General features: G+C 39.0%; 1 protein-coding gene across 6 annotated transcripts in view; it reads left to right on the top strand.

Annotated features, from left to right (window-relative positions):
- msi2b (musashi RNA-binding protein 2b) overlaps nt 1-21382 on the top strand; it is a 965373-nt gene that overhangs the window by 702232 nt on the left and 241759 nt on the right. For all 6 annotated transcript variants that reach the window (XM_034178760.1, XM_034178765.1, XM_034178763.1 and 3 more), the window contains exon 8: nt 17858-17940. In XM_034178760.1, the coding sequence (XP_034034651.1) occupies nt 17858-17940 (83 nt within the window). The remainder of the gene's footprint in view (nt 1-17857; nt 17941-21382) is intronic.

Below are 21382 nucleotides of genomic sequence, written 5' to 3'. Positions count from 1 at the left end.
AAATGGACTGTAATAACATTGAAGCGTGCCACCCCCTGCCCAGGAGAGAGGATGGAGACAAGCGAGCAGTTATAATGAGGTTTGTCAACAGAAAACATAAAATGGCATTGTTAAAACAGGGACGGAAACTCAAAGGAACAAACATATTCATCAATGAACATCTGACCAAAAGAAACGCAGACATCGCCAGGAAAGCTCGTCTCTTAAAAAAGCAGGGAAAAATTCAACAGACATGGACATCCAACTGCAAAACATTTATCAAATTGAATGGAACACCAGAACAAGCGAAGGTTATGGTAATCAGGAACATCGAGGATCTGGACAAATATGACCAATAAGGTATGAGGACACAAACACATCACAACACCATGACACAGACCAGAGGAACCTATTCATCTACTACCTATTCATCTACATCTGGAGACAAGAAGGATATAACTCAAAGGATTGCTGATCATGGAAAAGTAGAACTGAGAACATTTAAATACACAGACCACAATGTACTGGACTTGGAGCACGATATAGACCCGGACAATAATTTCTTCTCAAATATCAATGACAGTTGTTGCTATTATACAGATGAACAGTTTAATCGGATCATTAGAACGGATAACAAATTATCAATAATCCATTTCAACAGCAGAAGTCTATATGCAAACTTTAACAAATTAAAGAATATTTAAGTCAGTTTAAAAAAATATTTAACATAATTGCTATATCAGAAACATGGATCAATGAAGATAAAGGAATGGATTTTGAACTGGATGGATATGAATTTAATTGTGTAAACAGAAAATAAGAGTGGAGGAGGAGTGGCTGTGTATGTGGATAAGAACATGGATTATAAAATAGTAGACAATATGACAACTGTGATTGATAACTTATTAGAATGTATAACTATTGAAATATGTGAAGACAAAAGCAAAAATGTATTAGTCAGCTGTATATATAGAGCACCAGGATCTTGTATTGAAACATTCACTGACTGTATGGGAAAAATGCTCTCAAAAACTAATCAAAAAACTGTGTTCATTTGTGGTGACTTAAATATTGATCTGCTCAATCCAAATAAGCATAAAATAACAGATGAATTTATCAGTATAATGTACAGTATGAGTTTATATCCAAAAATCACCAGGCCAAGCAGAATTACATCCCATAGTGCTACCTTAATTGATAATATATTCAGCAATGATATTGAGAATAACACTGTGAGTGGATTATTAATCAATGACATTAGTGATCATCTACCAGTTTTCATCGTTTATAATAGAAACCATCGGCGGAATCAGCCAGAGGAGAAAATAAAATACAGGCGAGTGCGGACAGAGGAAAACATGAACACACTAAAGAAGGATTTACAGGAGCAAAACTGGGAAAAGGTATACAGTGAAAGTGATGTTGATAGTGCATATGAAACTTTTTTACAAATATTTACATCATTATATGATAAAAATTGTCCAATTAAACAAGACTACAGAAAACAAAAAATCCAAGCTCGACCATGGATGACGAAAGGGTTACGAAATGCATGTAATAAGAAAAATACACTGTATAGAGAATTCATAAAACTAAAGACTAAAGAGGCAGAAAATAGATATAAGAAATACAAAAATTGATTAACTAATATTATACGGGTATGTAGGAAGGAATATTATAGTAACATATTATATAATAACAAAAACAATATTAAAGGAATATGAGATATATTAAATAGCATTATCAAAAATGGTAATAAAAACAGAGTTACCCTCAGTATTTCATTGATAATAATGTCAAGAAGGAAAATAAGGATGAGGTAGTCAACGGTTTTAATAATTTTTTTGTAAATATTGGACCAAGCTTGGCAGAAAAAATTCCCGATTCCCAACCTGAGGATTGGGATAATAATCTCATAGAAAGAAATCCCTGTTCAATGTTCCTCACAGCAGTGGATGGAAAAGAAATTATAGACATTGTGAATAATTGTAAATATAAAACATCTACCGAGTTAAATGAAATTGATATGGTGGTGGTAAAACAGGTCATTGAATGGATTGTAGAACCATTAACATACATCTGTAACTTATCATTTCAAACCGGTAAATTTCCCAATCAAATGAAAATAGCTAAGGTTGTGCCGCTGTATAAGACTGGGGATAGACACCACTTCACAAATTATAGACCTGTTTCTTTGCTTCCACAATTTTCCAAATTATTAGAAAAGTTATTCAATAATAGATTAGACAAATTCATAAATAAACATAAATTACTTACTGATAGTCAATATGGATTCAGAGCACATAGTTCAACATCACTTGCATTAATAGAATCAGTTGAGGAGATTACAAACGCCATAGACCACAAATTACATTCAGTTGGAATATTTATAGACCTTAAAAAGGCTTTTGATACAATCAATCATGACATATTAATCAATAAATGTGAACAGTATGGGATTAGGGGGTTGGTGTTGCACTGGGTGAGAAGCTACTTAAGTAACAGAAAACAGTTTGTGAAGTTGGGGAATATCAATCAATCAATCAACTTTTTTCTTGTATAGCGCCAAATCACAACAAACAGTTGCCCCAAGGCGCTCCACATTGCAAGGCAAGCCCATACAATAATTATGAAACACAGTCCACGTCTAAAGCAACATAACCAAGGGATGGTCCAGGGTCACCCGTTCCAGCCCTAACTATAAGCCTTAGCGAAAAGGAAAGTTTTAAGCCTAATCTTAAAAGTAGAGAGGGTATCTGTCTCCCTGATCTGAATTGGGAGCTGGTTCCACAGGAGAGGAGCCTGAAAGCTGAAGGCTCTGCCTCCCATTCTACTCTTACAAACCCTAGGAACTACAAGTAAGCCCGCAGTCTGAGAGCGAAGCGCTCTAATGGGGTAATATGGTACTACGAGGTCCCTAAGATAAGATGGGACCTGATTATTCAAAACCTTATAAGTAAGAAGAAGAATTTTAAATTCTATTCTAGCATTAACAGGAAGCCAATGAAGGGAGGCCAACACGGGTGAGATATGCTCTCTCCTGCTAGTCCCCGTCAGTACTCTAGCTGCAGCATTCTGAACCAACTGAAGGCTTTTTAGGGAACTTTTAGGACAACCTGATAATAATGAATTACAATAGTCCAGCCTAGAGGAAATAAATGCATGAATTAGTTTTTCAGCATCACTCTGAGACAAGACCTTTCTGATTTTAGAGATATTGCGTAAATGCAAAAAGGCAGTCCTACATATTTGTTTAATATGCGCTTTGAATGACATATCCTGATCAAATCAATCAGAATATACATCATCATGCTTGGACAATGCTTGTGGCGTCCCACAGGGGCAGTATTGGGTCCAAAACTGTTTCTAATTTATATAAATGATATTGTCAATGTTTCCAAAATATTAAAATTAGTATTATTTGCAGATGACACAAGCATTTTTTGTTCAGGGGGGGATTTGCAGGAGTTACTGAGGAGGATCAGTATAGAAATGGGAAAACTGAAAATATGGTTTGACAGAAACAAATTATCATTAAACTTAAGTAAAACAAAATACATGTTATTTGGCTATTGTAATACAGACATACAGGTTCAGTTACAAGTCGAGGGGGTAGATATTAAAAGGGTACATGAAAATAAGTTTCTGGGGGTGATAATAGATGATAAGATAAACTGGAAGACTCATATAAAACATATACAAAGTAAACTGTCAAGAAGCATTTCAGTTCTAAACAAAGCGAAACATATTCTGGACCACAACTCACTCCACATTCTTTACTGCTCACTGGTTTTACCATATTTACAGTACTGTGCAGAAGTATGGGGTAATACTTATAAAGGTACAACACAATCACTATCAGTAATGCAGAAAAGAGCTATAAGAATTATTCATAATACTGGCTATAGAGATCATACAAATCCACTATTTTTACAATCCAAATTCTTAAAATTCACAGAGTTGGTTAATTTTCAAACAGTACAAATTGTGTATAAAGCAATAAACAATTTACTTCCAGCAAATATTAAAAATATGTTTTTTAACAGATCAGGGGATTACAGTCTGAGGGGGAAATTTAATTTAAAGCATCAGTGGGCACGAACAACATTAAAAGGTTTCTGTATTTCTGTCTGTGGGGTGAGGATGTGGAACAGATTGGGAGTGGGGCTCAAGCAATGTCCAAGCATGAACCAGTTCAAACAGCGGTACAAAAATATGTTTTTTTCTAGGTATAGGGAGGAGGAAGGGTAATGAGGGTTAGGGTGTTTTTGTTTTTTGCTTCGGCTTGTAAATATATAGTATTTTGTATGTAAGTAAGTATGTGTAGGTGTATATTTATGTTTGTGTATATATATGTGTATATATATGTATATGTGTGTATATGTGTATATATGTGTATGTATATGTGTATGTATGTTGATATGTGTATATATATATATATATATATATATATATATATATATATATATATATATTGAGATATATATATATATATATTGATATCGGTTTAGGTGTGTAGGAATCTATGTGTATATGTGGCAAAGGGTATTACTGGTTGTGGGGAAGAAGGGGTAGGGATAAATAAGCTGATGCTTCACCCTACCCCTTTTCGGACATGTTGGGTACACAGTAGGAACTTTTTTGTTGTTGTCTTTACTGATCTATCTTGTAATTGTTGTTGTATCAAATGTTCGAAATAAACAGTTTTCATTCATTCATTCATTCATTCTCATGCTTTAATTATGCTCATATTCAAACATAATAGGGCACTGTGTATATATTGTATCTGACTATGCATACACAGTACTGCAAGGTGTATTTGAAGATTATATATGGAGAGAGATACCTTAGGAGTTGACCCCGTGCATATATGTACATAAATGTATTGCATTTGTCTAACTGTCTGTCATCTTTTACTTTGTCACCATACTGACAGGCCATCACATCCAAAACAAAGGATATGTTCTCCAATAAAGGCATTTGTGTTTTTCCATCAAACCGCTATGCGTGTTCTTCTGGATCTATCAAGTACACGAGGAGCTACGTTTGACATTCAGAGGATGACTCACACAACTGAAGCAGTGTTTCACCGACTTTATTTATTATGTTTATATTGTATTTATCACACAAATGTCCTTATTGTTATGAGCGTCTCTCCAGTTTTGATTTTGTCGCAGGTTTTGACAGAATAGAAATAGATTTTTAAGACATTAATGCCATTTTGAGTTTTTGCGTGTTGTTCACCTCAAGCAGGTTTAAGTAGAGCTGTCTTCAGAAAAAAAAAGTCTTCAATTTTTCCCCCCTGCAAATTACTCTTTACTGAATTCTTTTTTCCTCTGCTCTGTGTGCCCTGTGCTGTTAGCGAGTTCATGGCGTTAACTGTATTAAACAGGAGATTAACGCCCGAGGCTCTGGATCTCTAGTAATAGAAGACGGAAATGCTGATCAAAGGCCTCTAACTGTGCCGTGGGTGTTCGGACGGCCTCTGTCTGCTTCTCTGCATTACAAGAAGATGAGGCTTTCAGGCTGTGCTGTGCACAGATAGGCATGCAGAGCAAGAACCTGCTGATTGAACAGCTGAAGGTGCTTTCATCTGGAATTGTGGTGGGATCGTCATTTCTGTAAGGTGGTGGTTACTGTTGGAGCTGCATGTGGATCGCACCTCTGATAGCAGGCAAACGTACTCGATGGAACAAATCTATGTTTCTTATCATCTATGTACTTTAAGTACACGTAAGATGCCAGTTTTCTTTTTTGTTTTTGTTTTTTTGGCTCCCATACCAATATAGTCTCTCGTAATGCCCTTTTCCATCCACGCAACATCTCCAGACTTTGTTCTTCCCTCATCAGCACAGCAATCAAGTCAGGGTATTATCTCAAACCTGAGAAATAGGCATCATATGATCCAAGTTAGCAAGGTCCAAAATGCACACATTGCAAGACATGCCCCCCCAAGCAAAATTATAAATGTTGAAGCAAATTTGGGCCTCTCTGGTGCAATTTTAAGATGTAAAAGCAGTTGGGAGAAGCTCTTATTGCTGGTGAAGTTCTGAAAAAGGAATCAGTCAGCTCAGGGTCTCAGACTCATAAGACTCATGTGAGACTGCAGGAAAAATTCGTCAGCTTCCTGAAATAGTACAGCAGCATCGTGTAGCAGAATATTTACAGCGAAATCTTTCAAGTGGTGATACAAGCATCATATTTGGCACATTAGACATTACACTTTTGAAAAAGCAGACTGCAGTATAACTCACCTGAACCATCATTGCATAAACCGGATATTTGCACTCACCAGACAAAAGCAAACGTCCCAGTGCTTTTGTATGTATTTGTATTTTCCATGTAATAAACACCGTATATAACGGGTTTTGTATAATGGATTTTCACTCACATCAGACAAAACGTCCTGTCTGGTTGCAGTGCATTTTCATTGAAAACCCCTCTCATATACCAGACAGAGCAGTCTGGACATGCCAGGTAACAGAGGTCAGACATGATATTCAGCACTGACACTTGCCAATTCGAGGTAAGTGAGTACCATATTTCCTTGATTAAATTTTTTTTTTCTTCAAACCGTGCTCAGACCCAGGACCTAAATGAGGCAGGGCATAATTCAAGGCCGGCAATTATTAACAAAATGCTGCTTGCTGCCTGCACTGTAATATAGTGTTACATTTCACACATATCAATCCAAACCGCTTTAGATCAGAGCCCTCTGCATGGCTGCGAACCCTCCCCAGAGCCTGACATGCACCTGTAATTGACATAGTCTGCAAAGCCTGTGATTTGTGACTTTTACGTTTTCACTCATTCCTCTCCAGTCATATTTAATAGTTTTTGCAGTGCGCCTGCCGATTACATTTCGATCATGGATCAAATACATTTGGCAGAAAAGTTAGCAAATATGACCAACTTCACAACACAAAGTCCGAAAAAGATGCTAAAATGACCCATGATTCATGGAGGGAAATTGTGTGCACTATATCGTTTGTTTGGGGATTGATGATTGCATAAAGAAGTGGAGCTAGTTGAGGGACAAATTAATCCAGAAAAGCCTACTGTTCCTGCAGCAAAGTGCATAAAGATGCGACAGAGTAATTTAAAATGGTCATGCACATGTCAGCGTGATTGTGTGGCCACAGAGTTACAGAGCTGGAGAAGCATAAATCAGGCTTTAGGATTTTAAGCGGACTTAGAAAAAACATTTTGTCCATTTTATACATATCACAGATTTCGATTATAACGGACAAAATTCGCTGGTCCATCTGAATCCAATTATTTGAGTTTTACTGAATATGTATACACGTGTGTGTGTGTGTGTGTGTGTGTGTGTGTGTGTGTGTGTGTGTGTGTGTGTGTGTGTGTGTGTGTGTGTGTGTGTGTGTGTGTGTGTGTGTGTGTGTGTGTGTGTGTGTGTAAATTATTACTTTTCTGCTTTATGTTCAATGTAGAGCTAAAACAATTAGTCTGTTAAATAATGATTTGATTCAAGTATTGATTGATTAATTATTTCATGAAGGCTCTCAGTTGTCCAGGTGGTTTCGCTTCTGCGAATAGAAGCGAAACGTCCTCGCGTCAAGCAACCCAGTCCAGTCGAAGATTCAAGCTTCTCTATTATTTCATGAAGAAAAAAAGGAAAAATCTTGGAGTTGCTCAGGTGTGACAATTTCCTGTTTTCTCTTGTACATGAGATAAACTGGATTTGACCGGTTTCCAACTCTTGCACAGCCAGAGAAAGTGGTTTAAACTATTTTGAAACCACTTTTCTTTGGTTTTGGAAAACATGTTAGTTGTCTTATTGATTCCTTTGCTACGACAGTTTGTGTTTATTCAGTGACTCATTACAGTGTTGAATGTATGTGTGTGTTTGTGCATGTACACAGTATAGCGTGAAACTTTCGCACAAATCATTAAACATAGGCACTCCAACAGATTTTTTTTATTTATTATTATATTATTGTTATTATTAATTTTCCTTCTGTTTCAGCTCTATTTTGCTTTAACCCAGAAATGTGCAGGTAATGAGCACTGTGGGTGTGTTCATCTAAAAATAAGGTGTGGTCCAGCACTGTGTTTGCAAAGTGATATTGTTTCTCAACAGAAAGTGTGTTTGTGCTTTAGATCAGTGGTTCCTGATGCTTTACGGAAACATGTACCTGTACATTCTCCATTTCTTCTTATTCTGCCAATAGCTGATGAACTCATTCAAGTGTGCTCAGTCATTCAAAAGCTAACAGACACCTGAATGAGCTAATCAGTTTTTTTGGCAGAGCAGGAAAAGATGAAAAATGTACAGTTTGGGCGGGGACATCTCTGAGCACCAGGATTAAAACTACTGTTTTAGTCCGCTGAAAACCAAGTCTAAATCCAGCACTGTGTAGCACTGTATTAAAAAGTATAACACTGAGATGTGCCTTACGTAAGTGGATTAACCATATTTGTGTACAGTGATGTGCACAGTAGGGCTATGGACATGAAGAGAACACCAAAATTAAAAACTAAATTAAAGTACCATCTAATGGGAACAAGTGTTTTAACATCTCTGGATTGTACCAAATTGTAATGAGGCTTTTGTTCCTCAGTGCGACTGGTGCTGTATGGATGCACAGGAATGGAATTATTTGTCACAGGGGTCCAGACTTTGAGCATGATTTGAACCAAAAACTAGCAGCAAAAATTTGAGGAAACCAAAGCCATTAAAGCAGTAAGTGCCCTGTTCAGTTAAGATACTCAGTTAATAAAATGACAGAAAATTATTTTATTTCAGTAAAATTACATTTGCAAATCAACTCATTCCATTCAATGTATTGAACAGAATCTTTTGAAATATTTATTTAATTACGGCACAGTAACAGCATGGATATATCCGTTGATTTTGTGTAACAAGTAACAATGAGTGAGCATTGAAAACGAGACATTAAAGAAATGTCTCGGACTCACTCAAATAGTAATATTACCTTCAAAACAACAAATCATTTAGCAGCTGTGGCCCGAGTGGTGGAGGACGCTTCCTACAAATTCAAAAGGTTGATAAATCGATCTTTGACTACTACTGTATGTGAAGCTGCCCTTGAGGAAGGCAATAAACTGATGACAAGTGGAGAAGGTTAGCCTGACAAACGATATCTGGCTGTAAGAGCTTTCAAATTTTAGACCAACAAAAGTGCGTTAAGTCCACATTGAAGGAAGAAGCACATACTCGTATATTTAAGTTAGTCTTATTTAATACAGATTATTTCAGGAATGCATATTTCACATTTTTTTGGATATTGTGAACAATAAAGGCAGTTTGGAGAGGGCAACTCCTGTGACGTGTTTCTGTGTGGCCTTGACATTTGGTGAGTTCAGAGTTGTACCACTTCATCCTTAACACAACTATTTCCACCATGTTTAATCCATATGGGCTCCAAATTGTTTGAGTTAGACAGTAATGACCTGAAGTTTGATCTTTTATGGTCACCCAAGGTTAAAGGTCATATGCCCAACAGAACGGTAATATGTCAACCTCATATTAGTGTTTAATAGTAACTGTTTTCTTCCCATTTCAACCAATTCCTTAAAATAACAGTTCTAAATAGTAAGTAAGTCCCTTCGGCTGCTCACTTATTTGCACTCGAGGTCGCCACAGCAAATCCGAGCTGGATCTGCATGTTGAATTGGCACAGGTTTTACGCCAGGTGCCCTTCCTGATGGAACTTAGTCCATCAGCTACTAGGCTCCTTCCCTAAATTTAAAAAAATGTTAAATCACTGTTTTCCATCCGTGTAGGAAGAGACACAGGTTCAGGGCTTATTGCTTCCTGTTCTTTTGCAAACACATTACCCCATACATGTAGGTCACACTTCTGGTTTGAATGCTGCGCATGTAGTGGTGATTTATTTTTAACGAATTTGTTTAGCGTAATAATTATGAATAGAAAATGCAAATTTTGAAAATAACTATAATTTTTTATTTAACACTTAGAATGACACTGTTATAGTAAATGGACTGCATTTATATAGCATTAGCATCAGATGCTCAAAGCGCTTGACACATCAATGCCTCACATTGACCCCCGATGTCAGGGTACTGCCATGCAAGATGCCCACTACACACCAACTAGCAACTAGGGGATTAAGGACCTTGCCCAAGGGCCCTTAGTGATTTTCTGGGGAGGCTGGGATTTGAACCAGGTCTCAAGCCCAACGCTTAACCACTAGACCATCACCTCCTCCATATAATACCAAAAAAATTTAAAGTGTTCCCTTTTAACATCAAATAAAGTGGTACAAAATATGCATTTGAGCCGAATATCTTGTGTGACCCCACATTGATGTTGACATCATTTTTCTGATGTGGTAGGGATATGTACATAACAAGATACCAAAGACGTCACGCTGTGCGTGGGGATGCATATGGGGACCCCTAGTAACCCATGGAGTAACTCATTACATGCAGAAATGTGGCAAGGCGGGATTTGTACCGGGACCCTTCCACATTGAAATCAAATGCACTAACCACCCAGGTAACAAAAAAATGTTCCCAAAACGTTATCAGAACATAACCAGAAATGTTCCCAGAAGGTTACAGAAAACGTTTGCAGAACGTTCTCATAGATGGTTTTCTTGACGTCCTCGTTCTCATGGATGGTTTTCTTGATGTCCTCTCAACGTTACTAAATATGTTATGGGAACATTACAAGAAACATTAGAAGAACTAGGAGGATGTTCTCCTATGTTCTGGGAGATTTCTGGTTATGTTCTGATAATGTTCTGGGAACATTTTTTGTTACCTGGGTTTCTGTTTTGTTTTATTCCCTCAACTTGTAAAACTTAACCTTTTTTTTAAGGTTGGTGGACTGGGTCCATGCATGATTTTTTAAAAATCTCTTTCTCTGCGATTCAGGAGATGCATTTCAGCTGGAAGTTGAAGATGTAAGCTTCACAGTCAGTTTTTTTTTTTTTGTAAGTTACCATGTTTGTGAAGCGTTGTGTGTTTCCCAAAAAAGCGAAAATTTAAAAGTGAAACACTTAGTGCGAGTTTGAGCAAAACACAGAAGAAAGAGTGGACTTTTGCTGAGAGCCCCTCACAGGCAGAGAGAGACAGCAGCCGGCGCTGGGTCAATAGTCACTCCCCACGTCGAGCGGACCGTGTGTTTTCTAAAAATCCACAAGCACAGTGCTTTGCTTTAATTGCATAGTAAGTCTCTTTGAGATGATCCGTGTGGACTCTCTGTCTCTTAAAGGCTTTATTTTGCTCTGTGTGTCGCATTGGTACGTGGTAGTTTTTGTGCTAAATTGATTAGCTGTTACATGGCCTGTGTGCATGCTCTAGTCTTCTGTTTTTTTTTCTGGGGATGTTACAGCACCACACACAGGCCTAGCATATGTACTACAACATTAAATGAAGCTTCGAGGCACAGAATTTGCCTCAAACATTTTTTTGTAATCGAATTATTCGACTAATCGTTTCAGCCCTAAAACAACACAAATTTGCAATACATTTAATACTTTTCAATTATTTAAAATCATAAGCAAGCAAGCAATTTAGAAAAGGCAGACAGATAGTTTAGCTAGACAGACAAACAGACAAACATACAGCTCAAATTATAGATATTATTTCCTGCATATCTTATATTTTCAAAATAATGGATTCCATGCTTAAATAAGAGCAAATCTATTTCCTTTTACAAACACACACACACACATATATATATATATATATATATATATATATATATATATATATATATATATAAAATTTAGAATGTCCCTGCAACTTTCCGCTAACGTTACTAAAAGAACTAGAATTTGAAAGTGACTTATCAAGAAAGAAAGTGACTTATCATCTGGATTTTACAAAATAAAAAGAAGCGTTATTATAGACGATGCTTTTAAATTATTAAGTTCCTTTTCTAATTTGATTTACTTCAGAAAAAATTATTTTAAGGATCGATTCAAACATTCTGAGAACGTTCTCACGATGTTAAAAACCAGTGATATTGATGACCTTGTGAGAACCATAGGGTAACGTTATGATAACATTAGCTGTTAGCTGGGGATTGAGTCATACGTTCTGAGAACATCCTCACAACGTTAAAAACCAGTGACATTCATGACCCTGTGAGAATCATAGGGTAACGTTATGATAATGTTAGCTGTTAGCTGGGCACTTGGCCACCACCCCTGCCCAAAATAGAAGTTATAAATATCTCTTGTAATTAAGCAATTTTTACTTTAGAGCAGGTAGCTCAGTAGGCTAAGGAGTTGGGCTACCAGTACCTAGACTTGGGGTTGTTTCATGGTCATGCCTCTTTCTCCCTGTCCTCGGACAGACAAGTAATCTGCCTTCGCCCAGTCCACGTAGCTGTGAATGGATACCAGCCTGTGTAACCTGTGTCAGACAAGTATTCTAGAGGAAGGAGTCATAAACTCTCATCCACTTCACTTCACAGAATCCGGGGATGAACACCCTCGGATGCAAAATATGATTGAATGCAAAATATGTAAAAGAATTGTATTATTATGCATTAATGTAACACAAATAAGTTAATTTAATTAGATGAATTAAATGCTTTAATTATCCCGGTTTCCACAAACTGTTTGAGTTGAACTCACGCATCGGGTTTTACAGCGCACCTCACAGTAAAGTCTCATCTGTTTGCAAGTTTTACTTTTGGTGTAAACTTCCTTTTTTTGTGAGGGTAGAGTCAAAAGCAGAACAAATCTGGGTTGAGTATGAAATAAAGCTGACAATGATTGAAGCTGGCCAACGATTTGCGGAGCGACAAGGTGAGGATTCCTTCTGGCTAATGGGTGTGAGTGAGTGGAGGCGTGAGGCCACAGCCAGTAACCGCATAACACCTATTATCAGCCTCGGTATCAAGACATCCATGTGTTTCCATTTACTGGGTGTTGTTTCAGCTGTGAGTGAGTTCTTGGTGGACTGCGTTGACATTCCCATCCTATGTGTCACGCTGGCAGTCTTTAATAGTGTGGTGGAGGTCGGCTTTAACAGCGTGTGGATAGTTAGAGAAGAAAACGGGTGAGACACATAGGACAGTTTAGGGTTTGAATGGCCGCAGATGGAGATGAAAAGCGGGGAATTCTTCTGTTGCTGCTATTTTGTGGCTTTGTAATTGCCTGTAAAAGTTGTAAAATGGGATAGAGAAGCAAAGGAGTGTGCTGCCATGGCGGGCTGGAGTTTCAGACAGTCCAGCAGGGGACCCACTGAGGAGCGAGAGAGAAAAATAGTTTTTGTGTCGCCTGGACACCAACAGTCGTGTACGCCACAGCATAATGTCTTTTTGTCCACTGAAACAGATCCAGTCATGAAGGGCCCTGCTGGTGGTATCTGTGAGCCGTGGCGTGGCCCTGACCTCACTGGATATAATGGTGCAGTGGAAAATGTCCTGTCAGTTGATGGAGGAGCTGCCTGCAGCAGCAGGAAGGAGCGTGGCGACAGGGCCATGTGTGTTAACCTCTTCCTTGTCACTTTTTTCTGTCATTCTCTCCACCCTACCTCTCCTTTCATCTTCACCCCCCCACCCCCCTTTCTGGACTCCCCCGCACACCCCACCTCTGACCACACTCCCTCTACTCATTCTCCTCTGTGACATATTACTCCTGGCGGTTGGATTTGTTGGGTTGTCAGAAGTGCTTCTGGCGCTGGCATGAGCGTGAGGTGAGCAGAAACGGAGGGTGCATCTTTGCCTGTTTGTGCACTTCGCCGTCGTCGCCCCCTCGTCTCACCCCTGCTCACACAGGCGCAATGTGCCTCAGCAAACTAAGTGCTGAGATGTCTCCGTGGAAATTATAGTGTCTCATGAGGTTTCATTAGATTAGACGTTGTCCGGGATTAATCAGCTCGCACATTAGTTTCCAGCCCTTATTTTTTTTCCAGGATGTTTTGATGGGCTAAACACAAATCCTTTTTGTTCTTTATGGAGGAAGTGCAGTAAAGAAACATGCCACTACCAGTATTCCTTTACTTTTCAGAACCACCTGGTAAATTGATTCAGTATTGAACTGTGGGAACTGTAGTGTGTTATGGAGGACTACCGTTTAGCTTTTCTGTTTGCTGTGCATACACACAGCAAATGTACCAGTGTTAAATTAACTCCAAGAGTGTTAATCGAACACCATAAAAATTTTTCATCTGTGTGCATTATTTTAGCACTGTTTTAAGGGTTAACACTTTGGTAAGTTTAAAATTTTAACTGGTGTCTCCGCTGATCCTTAAAAAGGCATTGAATTGTTCATCTAAACATAAAGGCTGAATTGATATTGAAATGTCTTAATGTCTTTCAAATGCAAGTCTTAAAAAATGCAAGGACATGAGAAGCAGGATTTTATGATGTTTTCCTTTGACACACAATTAAAATGTGTCAATAAATGCCAATATATTTTTTTTTATTAATTCAGTGAAAGCCTCTCAGAGCACCATGCAGAGAGAGATGATGGAACCAACAACCACTTTTGTTTGTTGCTGAAATGCCAAACGCTAGGATGTAAGAGAGGGAATATTAGAGATTTTCCTGTCACATTCCATAACAAACCTGTCTGACTTTTAACAAGATAATTAACTCTGTAGTGCCCATATCTACTTTAATTGTGCAAATATATATTCAGTTGATTATATCAGCAAGAGACATCATTTAACTCATCACATACTGATTTTTGATATTGTGTGAATTTGTTTTTTATTCTTATCAATATTATTATTATTATTATTAAAGTAGACAAAAAAATAGTAAAATTGTTGCCATCATTATAAATGAACAGTTGCACATTGTGTTAAGATATATATATTTATTTTTTTTTTTGGCCAAGGTTCCTCACCAATAATTGACCCCTAGTCAAAATAAAGTAATACTCATGAATACCATATATGTGTGCACATTTGTGTGTATATACTTCACACAGAATGCACACATGCAGTACTCATATGTAGTTTGATTCTAATTCCCACATTGTCTTAGAATTACAGGAAGGTGAATACAAACAAGTTTTTGTTGGCTAAAAGTGTTGTCACCATAATTATAACTTTAAATATAGCATGGTGGATATATAGTTTTTAGAAATAATGAAAAGGAGCTAAATGTCTAATATTTTAAAATCTGTGTTGGTAAAATTGGGATTTCTTTTTGGGTGGTTTCACGCACTGTATAATAAAATGTCAAGGTCATGCCGGGCGGCAGCACAGTAGCTTAGTGATTAGCACTGCTGCCTCACAGCAAGAAGGTCATGGCATGAATTCTCGGCTGTGGCCTTTCTGTGTGGAGTTTGCATGTTCTCCCCGTGTTTGTGTGGGTTCCGTCCGGGTGCTCTGGCTTCCTCCCACAGCCAAAGACATGCAGGTTAGGTGAATTGGAAGCTTTAAATTATCCATAAGCTGTCAGTGTGCATGCGGGTGTGACTGTGTTTATATGTGGCCCTGCTACAGACACGTGTCCTGTCCAGGGCATACCCCACCTCACACCCTATGACTGCTGGGTAAGGCTCCAAACCCTCCTCCCCGCCCACGTGACCTTTAATTGGACTAAGTGGTTGAAGTTGAATGAGTGTACTTGGCAGTCATTGCATATTAGTGAATACTTATTTTCAAACACATCAAAAACATTGTTATAAAATAGTTATCCACTTATAGATAGATTGATCCTTTATTGTCATTGCATATTGTATTCAACAAAATTTAGTTTAAGGCATATCCTTACTACAGATTCTGCAGGGTATCTAAAACTTTTGCACGGTGTTGTACCTCATTTAACTTCAGTTTATACTAATCCCATATGAATACACACATTAGTAATATCCCATAATTTGCATGGAAGGAGGCATTTGGTCGAATGTTTTGACTTTCATATTTGAGTTTTATTTGTGCAGAATTTCTGTATCAAATTATTGTTATTATTATTGTATGCTGCTATAGACGTAGACTGCTGGGGGGTTCCCATGATGCACTGTTTCTTTCTCTTTTTGCTCTGTATGCACCACGCTGCATTTAATCATTAGTGATCGATCTCTGCTCCCCTCCACAGCATGTCTTTTTCCTGGTTCTCTCCCTCAGCCCCAACCAGTCCCAGCAGAAGACTGCCCCTCCCTGAGCCTGGTTCTGCTGGAGGTTTCTTCCTGTTAAAAGGGAGTTTTTCCTTCCCACTGTAGCCAAGTGCTTGCTCACAGGGGGTCGTTTTGACCGTTGGGGTTTTACATAATTATTGTATGGCCTTGCCTTACAATATAAAGCGCCTTGGGGCAACTGTTTGTTGTGATTTGGCGCTATATAAAAAAATTGATTGATTGATTGATTGATTGATATAGCGCCAATTCACGATGAGATCGCCTCAGGGCGCTTCACACAACATAAAAACAGAAAAAACTGAATAAAAAATGTAAAAACACAATAAAAAGACAAAACCATAAAAGAACACAAGAATAAAAACACATTATAACACAGTAAAACTAATGATAAATCAAGGAAAACAAATGAGTCTTCCAATGTGATTTAAAAGTCTCCACAGTATCCGTCTGTCGTATGTGTGCAGGGAGATCATTCCACAGAGCTGGTGCACGTTAGGAGAAAGCTCTGTGACCGGCAGACTTTTTATTCACTCACGGAACACAAAAAGGTCCTGTGCCCTGTGAACCCAAGGCCCAAGCTGGTACATAGGGGCTTACCAATTCAGCCAGATAGGGAGGTGGAAGTCCATGAACAATTTTTTAAACTAATCACAGTACCTTAATATCTGATCTTGCAGTGACTGGAAGCCATTGTAGGGATGCCAAAATGGGCATGATGTGGTCAAACTTCTCTGCTTTTTGTCAAAGGTTGAGGAAACAGCGTTGATGAAACATGTTACTGTAGAAAGTATCATCCATACTACATTATTTGGTATCGCTGCAGCCATACTTCCAGCATTCCCTCCGTTCCCCTTGTGATGCCTTCAGCGGCGTGCATGTTCGGCATATAGCGGAAGACAGGCCTGTTGCTAATGGATGCTAATAGATTGATGTCTTGGGGATGTATGTCAGTCAGTTGGTTTGTTGTTTGTAGCGATGAATATTTAAGATGAGTCTGAGGTGATTTTCCTTCATTGTGTCGTTTGCTGCTTCGAAGTGAAACTCATTTCTTTTCGATCCCACTTGCTGCCTTCTTCACTAACTGTGTTCCTTTTTTGTGCGCTTTCGTCTTTTGCAAATGCAATAGAATATCAGTTTTCCTTTCAAGCTGAGCAATCCAGAAGCGAGATTGCTTTGTGCATCACCATCAAAACACAGAGGAGAGAATTGCAGTCCACTTGTGTTCAAAAGTCTGAAACCATCGTCTGTCTTTGTGTTAAAAGAGGGGTTAAGCTTTTATCCTATAAACATGGCATGAAAATCCCACCGTCAATGACACATTCATTTTAAGGCTCGGCATTTACATAAAAACGAGGGCTTGTTATACAGTCAGATTTCAATAAAAAGAACACAAAATGCATTTAATGAAATTCAGATCATGGGCCCCAGCTCACTGAATCTCATTAAATGAGCTTTGTGCTGTTTTTCCATCTTCTCTTTGTAGAAGAGGTCCTCGAGTGCCCTTAATAATGTGGCAGATTTCATCATATTCATGATTTAAAGAGGACAATGTCTGTCTTGTTCACTTGTTCTATTCTCAAGCAAAACTCCAAAGATGTACGCATTTAGTTTCTGGATCTGGAACCTGATAATCATCCAAGCTGTTGTGTATTTTCTTTTTAGTTTCTGAAGTTTTGTGAACCAACTAACTTAAATCTTTGTCTCTGTCTGTGTACGTGTGTGTGTGTGTGTGTGTGTGTGTGTGTGTGTGTGTGTGTGTGGGTGTGTGTGTGTGTGTGTGTGTGTGTGTCCCACCCCCCTCCCATTTTCTCTTTGAATAGGATTTGGTTTCATAACTTTTGAGAGTGAAGACATCGTAGAGAAAGTCTGTGAAATTCATTTTCATGAAATCAATAACAAAATGGTAAGTCCATTCATATTTTTCAATTCCAGGGGGGTTCATTGAAGGATTTATATTTGATTCAGTCTTTTCCTCAGTGTAATAGCAGTGATGTGTGTGTGGTGTGTGTGTGTGTGTGTGTGTGTGGTGTGTGTGTGTGTGTGTGGGTGTGTGTGTGTGTGTGTGTGTGTGTGTGTGTGTGTGTGTGTGTGTGTGTTGTGTGTCATGAACCCACCCACACCCGCACACACTGTGGGTCTCTGGGTTTTTGGGATGGAAAGGCAGTGGTGTGTACTGCCCATAAACCGTGAAATTGTGTGGCTGAGTTCTGCCTGTCAGGCAGAGGAACAGGAGAGTGGAGCTTGTCCTTCTCTTTCTGACTCACACACACACACTCACATACACACAGGTGGAGCCTTCCAGGGGTGCAGCTAGAAAGCTACAGGCAGAGGTAGAGTTCATTAGTTCGGGATTAACACCTTCCAGAGTTTCATCGATGGCCGTTTTATACATGCTGCTTGTATGGTCACCTGACGCTGTGGAGGGCAGCAGCAGTTTTCCACGTCACCGTGTGTCACTTACGATAATTGACAGGAACAGACCTCAGTGGGAGCAAGTGTGACATTAAGTCCTCCTTTACCTTGCGGGCCTCTCGAGGTATTCTGCATCATTTGATTGGCTCAGTGGATTGTGATAGACCAGAGGGGAGCAGTTGTCTTCCTGCCGTTCAGCGGGACTCCTCCTCGCAGCGAGTACCTTCCATCCTCACGTTGACTGACTGCCCGTGTGACTGACAGGGCCGGTGTAGTAGAACGGTGTTCACCAGGGACCAGCTCAGGTCTCATATGACACCCCCCACCCACCCAGCACGTGTTCCGCCGTGTCTTTGCACCGCATCATAGTTGGGGCTCAGCACCACAGCCAAAAGGCAGAGAGTGACAGAAATAGCCGCATGTGTTTGGAAAAAGTTTCTGTTACACATCAAAATTTCTCATATCCTTTATACACTGTCAGTGCACGTCAAAACACAAGGCATGAACGGACACGTGCACAGACCAGAGTTACACACGTGCACTCAAGGCCAAAATAATCTGCCACTTTTCATTCCAAGAACGTTGAAACGGTTCCCAACCTTTGTTCCCATTGTTGGCCAACAACTTGACATTGAATTTTTGCGTTTTATTCCCCCCCAATAATAAGCCTTGTTCAGTATTTGTAACTAAATTACTTGTATCAAACGTGTACAGAAAAAAACCTATTAGGGTCAAGTTGAATGTGCACCATCCAGGTTGACCCTTAATGTGTATCAACCCTGGTTTGTCCTCAGTCAAATCCTGCATGCATTTTTCATTAAGAATAATGCCCACTATACACAAATGTAAGGCTGATTGCTGAATAAGAAAAAGAAAAGAATAGTAGTTTTAAAAAGTCTCAAAGACAGGAAAAGACCATTTCACAGCCCATTTGTGTCAGCTACTAATTAGACACAAATCGGTTAGTAAACATTAGTGTTAATCAATGTACCTTGAGTTTAGACAGAATAGGTTGTAATTCAGTGGCTTGAGAAGGTGATAAATGGTAGAAATTAAAGTGAAGCATTTATACAAGGTGTATAAAAGAAATAAGTGGAAAAAAGGAGTTTGGCTCCCAATATTTTGACTTGTGTTTGTTTCCCAGTCAAACTACTTGCCTGTGTCCCTGGACAAGATACTTCATCTACATTGTTCCAGAACACCCTGCTATAAATGGATACCAGCCTTGGCTGGGGACGTAGCAGACGTGTGACTGACATCCAGCCCAGGGACAGTCGTAATCTCTCATTCACTTTACACTACAGAAGCTAGGGATACACACCGGCACCAATGGGCCTCAGGGCCTACATACGACTTCTTCCAGCAGAAAACATTCATGAAGCCAGAATTGATGGCATTTATCCCGTTAGTTTAAACTGAGAATACATGGGATTTGGGTATTTATTAGTTGAAATTTTAGTATAAAATGTTAAGGTGTTAATAAGATGCTCCCTTTATAATTGCCTTGTTTTTCTCTCACAGACTAACAAGTGAAACAATAGAGGAGTCATGGAGAAGCATATATCTCTTCACTGTTAGTAAATATTTGATATAAATGTTAGGGCCCTGTCCCACTGGCGTTTAGGAGGATTTGCGTATGGATTGCGCACAAAATTGGCCCATATTCGCCAAACATCCACAATATCCGTGTAACATGCCTGTATGAGTCGGCCGTCATCTGAACACGTCTGTGATCATCCGCAGAGGCACGCATGTCCACAGCCAGGATTTTTGAGCTGTTCAAAAATCTGAATGCGGATGACATCCGCTTTACATACTCCATATATACTCAATTCATACACAATACATACTCACTCTATGCGCTGTATATCTGCCGTTAACCGCTGATATCCACAACTGACGGGAATTTGTGACTTGGCAGTGGACCGGGACAGTGTGTAAAACAGATACATATCATGCCCATCATGTTCACGTCACAAACTAAAATATGTTGTAGCAAATGCATACAAATTGGCCACGAATAAAGCGTTTTTATTACATCTGCTTTGCAGCTGATTTGCGGAAAATCTGTGAATGCATAACAAACACGTTTCGTAAACCCAAAGTATTATATGTGGCAGAAAGCGACATACCTGCCAGTCAGTGCCGGTCCAGCTGTGTAGTTCCACAAAGACGTAGCTGCTGCAATCCAGGACTTTTATTTAACACCAACAAAAGGAAGAGTTGCTTTTTACCCACAACTCATGCTGACGTCTTTTTTCTGTGACACTCTCAAAAAAAAAAAAAAAACACAGTCTCACACCCGAGCGGCTTCCCCCCTCCCGCTCCCCAAACTCATGAACAGTTAACCCTCGCATGACAAAATGAACAGCTCTGTGATCAACTTGTCCAAGTCTAGCAAATGCTCCAGAGGCTGTATTGTTGGTGTGAATAGTGATGCCGACGGCCCGAGTGAGCTTATTTTATGACCGCAATGCAGATGTTGTGCGCTATGCATTCATAATACACCCGTAATACTGCCGTGATAATCTCAATGTGTCGGATCAGTTTCCTCACTACATGCGTTATATAACCATGATTGTTCATCATATATTCGATGTATATTATTAATATATCCATAATTCATACTGGGACATTTGTCATTTTTGGCCATTTTTGTTGGGGACGACAACGAACGCCCGCAGTTTGTATACTCAATTCATGCGCAATTAATCCTCTCCCCAGTGGGACAGGGCCCTTAGGATGATAACACAAAAAAACTCTAAAATGATTTTCTTGAAACTTGATGACGGGATGGAGTATAGTCCAGGGAAGAAGCTATACATTTTTTGGAGCAGATCCCATTAAGATCAGCACTCCACATATGCATGATTTTTTTCATAATGGTCTGTAACTTATCTCTTGAGGAATTCATGAAAATATTGAAAATGCCT

The sequence above is a fragment of the Thalassophryne amazonica genome, chromosome 9, assembly GCF_902500255.1.
Source record: "Thalassophryne amazonica chromosome 9, fThaAma1.1, whole genome shotgun sequence".
NCBI classification, from domain to species: Eukaryota; Metazoa; Chordata; class Actinopteri; order Batrachoidiformes; family Batrachoididae; genus Thalassophryne; species Thalassophryne amazonica.
Note: the sequence above shows the minus strand (reverse complement) of the source record. Positions and strands in the feature narration are given on the sequence as shown.